Source organism: Fundulus heteroclitus, unplaced genomic scaffold (assembly GCF_011125445.2).
Source record: "Fundulus heteroclitus isolate FHET01 unplaced genomic scaffold, MU-UCD_Fhet_4.1 scaffold_81, whole genome shotgun sequence".
NCBI lineage: Eukaryota > Metazoa > Chordata > Actinopteri > Cyprinodontiformes > Fundulidae > Fundulus > Fundulus heteroclitus.
In genome coordinates this window covers 167,975-172,232 of record NW_023397263.1, presented here as the reverse complement: position 1 = coordinate 172,232, position 4,258 = coordinate 167,975, and the positions used below count along the sequence as shown (strand labels likewise).

General features: G+C 40.5%; 1 protein-coding gene across 2 annotated transcripts; it reads right to left on the bottom strand.

Annotated features, from left to right (window-relative positions):
* Positions 1–2,139: 2,139 nt before the first annotated feature.
* Positions 2,140–3,888, bottom strand: LOC105917041 (EKC/KEOPS complex subunit Lage3). 2 transcript variants are annotated; one of them, XM_012851718.3, is made up of 3 exons: positions 3,789–3,888; positions 2,867–2,995; positions 2,140–2,778 (listed from the first exon to the last, which is right to left on the bottom strand). In XM_012851718.3, exons 1-3 carry the CDS (start codon positions 3,827–3,829, stop codon positions 2,664–2,666), a joined length of 285 nt encoding a protein of 94 aa, XP_012707172.1. In that variant the 5' UTR covers positions 3,830–3,888; the 3' UTR covers positions 2,140–2,663. The 2 variants fall into 2 exon arrangements, with proteins under 2 accessions (XP_012707172.1, XP_012707173.1); XM_012851719.3 differs by having other exon boundaries at positions 2,140–2,775.
* Positions 3,889–4,258: the final 370 nt, after the last annotated feature.

The following is a 4,258-nucleotide window of genomic DNA, read 5'->3' as shown; positions in this document are numbered from 1 at the left end:
GCCTTTTGAACAGTGTGCTCAGTGCGTGTGGTGTACCATAAATAAGTGTCCACGCAGAAGGAAACCAGAAACAGCTTTTCTTCTGCATCATTTAAATATTCCAACATAAACCCTGCTCTGTTTACGTGGCACATCTGAATTGAGAAGCGTGTCCAGAGATGTTAAGTCTTGGGTACTGCTGCTAACAGGGAAACATCCCAAAATATGTGTTGGGTTACTTTTGGTGAGCATCTGTGCATTTCACAGCATGGTGGAGCCCTGCTAGAAGACTGAAATAATGACCAAGCAGGTGAGAGCCGGGAGCTGGAGCATTTCTGCACCTGCAGCCACACCATTTACAACCAGCTAGCTGATGTCTTCTTATAGTTATCATCTTTGGACCGCTGAAGGGAGCAGAGTTATGAGCACAATGCTCTCTCTCTTTCTCTCTCTGAAAGGTGTTGATGCTTTTTGAGGCCTAGATGCCAGCCTCCACACCATGCAATGTAAAGTTCATTCCAAAAAAAGTATAAAACACCAGCAAAATGTAAAGTTCAGAAATTTTGTTAAACCTGGCAAGTATTAAAACGATCAATATTTGGTTGTCTGCAGAAACTTGGCGCTGATTTCTTTTCCATTCAGTCGGGATTTCCATACTGAAAAGCTGATGTTTGCCGAAAGTGTTTGTACACAGCGCCATCTGCTGGCCTTCTAGAGAAGAGCTTATGGAGAAGAGAAACTACTTATTCTAAATCAAGCTAAAAAAATGAACTCTTTTCATCGCAACAGTTGAAGGAGAACTCAGAGGAATAAAAAGCAGCTGGGAAGGGGATCAAAATGGATGTTGAATTGACATCATTAGTTTTAGCTGACTTCTAGCCAATTTGATCAAACATTATTTATCAGTTTACATCTACTTTCTGTAACGTCCATGACTCTTGTACAGAATTTCACATTTCTGATTTGAAGGATGAAAAAAAAAAAAAAAAAGTTTAATGTTACAATTCTCATTTGGAGAGACAAATCGCAGAGGTTTCGCTTTGATTGATTTATTTTTTTTTTCTGTTGAAAAGACAGAAACTGATCAGACCAAGGAGCAGGAGTGCCAGAAGGAAGCCTTTTTTTTCTTCTTCTTTTACACACACCCAGCCCTGGCTAAAATTTAGAAAATAAAGTTTTGTGGGAAAAAAGTTCAGTCTTTGTCGCCAAAAACAACACTGCCAGTGACAGAAAGAACAATATACACACAGTAATGATAATAGTGGCCCATGAAATCTGTTTGGGACACATTTTTCCTACCGTGATAAAAGATATGTGCAGTCCTACCATTGTTATGTAGAAATATCCATGCAGCTGTCTGCGAGAAACATGCTGGAGTTATTTAGCAACAAAACTGATGGCCTTGAATTTATCTTTGAAAATCCACTTTGAATTGTTACGTTTTTCAACCCGTCCAGCTATTTCTACACAAGTAGTTTAGCTAAAATGCTCCCTTGGTTATCCGCTCAGCAACAACCGGTAGTTGATGCGTTTGTCTCACCATGCCGACACCGTGGCATCACTCTCTATTACTCTTGAAGCCAAGATCCGGTCTTCTGGCTCCGACTGGTCCAAACTACTGTGGCAAGACTGTTTTCCAAGACCCTGTCCTGTGTTCATGTTGCCTCTGCTCTCGTGTTTCTTTGGTGGCTTCAAATGCAAATTCAAAAAAAGATCTAATCTGGTTTCACAGACAACGTCAAAAACCACATGATCTACAACCTTTCAGGTCTAAACCCTTAAAAGTCTTCTGATCAAGGCCAGGATGAAACTGGGCTTTAGCTGTCCTCCAAAGCTGCTTGTGAATTTGTTTTACTCTGAGATTTAATACTCTTATGCTTACCTATTTTATTTCTTGTTTTTTTTTAAACATATATCAACGTCTGCATTCTATACTAAGAATTTTATCAATTTGGTTAGGATTTCTTTTTATTGGGGTTCACAACTCTCCTGTCTGTTAGATGGTGAAGGTAAATAATAATTTATTTTCAGCATCTTGTTAAAAAAAAAAAAACACAAAATGAAATCTGATTGGAGAACTTTGATAAAGAAAAGTGAGGCAGGAGCAAGTGTTACATCTACCAGAAGTGACACAGTGGTGTAATGGATTCAGATTCAAAGTGTTAGTTTACGCATGGTTTATTACACCTTTATTGCAGTTGCAACTGCCTTGTCAGTCGGGCAAGCATTTTGTCTACCCTGGATTGACTTTCATTCAACATCTACCTTTGATCAAGGCAGACTGCTTCAATAATAGCTAAACGTTGAATTTTCTTTTTTTATTTAGAAATCACAAACTGGTGAAATATCTTTACAAAACTCACCATGTCCAACATTTTATGAAATACATTCCACAGGAATTTGGAACTTCACCAGTATATTAATTCAAACCTCAAACAAAAACTCCTCTCGTATTTCCGCCGGGCTTTTTGGTTAAAAGAAAATCCAAAATAAATACTCACTGAAAGACACAACTTAGTGAGAAGCAGCATCTCTGAAATGGCTCTCTGAATTAAAAACTGCAAGTCGGATCCCATTGTTTTGAAAAATCCAGCAGAGTTCAACGTGTCTTTTGTCAAATATGCTGAATCCATTCATTTCCCAAGAGGGAAAACTGAGAGCACCCAACATCTCTGAGTCCTGAGTCACAGGTCGACGGGAGGCCCGAAGTCCTCCATGGTCTCCACAACCAGCGACAGATGGTCCAGGAACGAGTTGACGGACACTCTGAGGATCCGAGCTTCGTCTGCGCTCCACCTGCTGAAAACACAGCGACAGACGTTCCAGTCAGACGGGCGCCAAGCCGGCCAGCGGCTGAAACGAGACAGAAACGGCTCGGAGCTCTCACACAGACAGCGTGCTACCAGACACGCTCAGCTGCTTGCTGATGCCACCTCTCCTCGGCTCCCGGTCGGGGGACAGCGACCGCAGGGCAATGGTGGCCTCGCGGGACGATGGGAAGGGGACGTCCAGGAAGCTTCGGTCGGTCAAGGAAGACTGGACGACATCAGGCCAACCTAAAGATTACCGTGTGCAAAGGTTTCCACCAACGCTGGACGATAATGGAAGTAAGGACTGTTCATTGAGTGCTTTTAGCTTAGAAGCACTTAATTAATAACTAAACATTCTGACTGCATTAAACATGCTTTAAAAAATAAGACGAGACAGTAAATTTATTTTACTAATATAGATTTGTAATCTGTAAAAGGTCTAATTCTACAAGTGAGACTGCAGTTGAGAGAGCAGAACATGTCTCCGTCCTGACCAGGATGATGTCTGGTTTAAACCTGCATATAATCATTTAGGACGTCACACCATTTCACTTTTTCATAATATGTATATATAAGTATACATATTCTGAGACACACACAATTGGCTTTCATCATCTCAAAATGACATGACTGTTTTCAGATGTAAACCCATCCCTATTAGTGACAGTGGGTCAGTGTTCTGGGCTTTCCTGGGATAATCCCAGATTGTTTACAGGCAATATAGGTAATCTCAGTGTATATAAACTTCTGACAGATCGCGCTAAAAACTATCTCACGTTATTCTGGCATTTAGATCCTAACTGGCTTAAAACAGGCAAAGTTTGCTCAGACAGTGAGAAACAGTTCCTCCATTCAGAAGCAGTCCAGACTACCAGAACAGAACTATTTATTAAACGGAACATAGACACCCGCCTTTAAACTGCAAACATTTAAGTGAAGTTAACCTTAAACTCTCAGGCAACCCCACCGTTACATTCCACGTGTGAAATAAAAGGATACAACTCCAGCTTGCCTGTTTCTGGGTTAGTTTCTGTCGCCATCGCTGTTGTGTGGAAGGGGCTGAACTGGAAGACAAAGAAGAAGAAGAAGAAGAAGCGTTTCCACGTGCATGGTGGCGCGCTGCTGCCCCCAGCGGTGAAGCACAGTAACACAACAACACATACGGGAAGAGAACAAACTGAATGTTTTGTTGGCAGTCTTTTTCAACAGAAAACTTTTAAAATGTCCGTTGTGAATACAAATCTGATAAATAAATAAAAAAAACCCTGCCATGGATCAAAATTCGTTCAATCAGACTGCACAAAACACTGCAGGAAGGTGATTGTGATGTCAGTGGTCTATCTATCTATCTATCTATCTATCTATCTATCTATCTATCTATCTATCTATCTATCTATCTATCTATCTATCTATCTATCTATCTATCTATCTATCTATCTATCTATCTATCTATCTATCTATCTATCTAT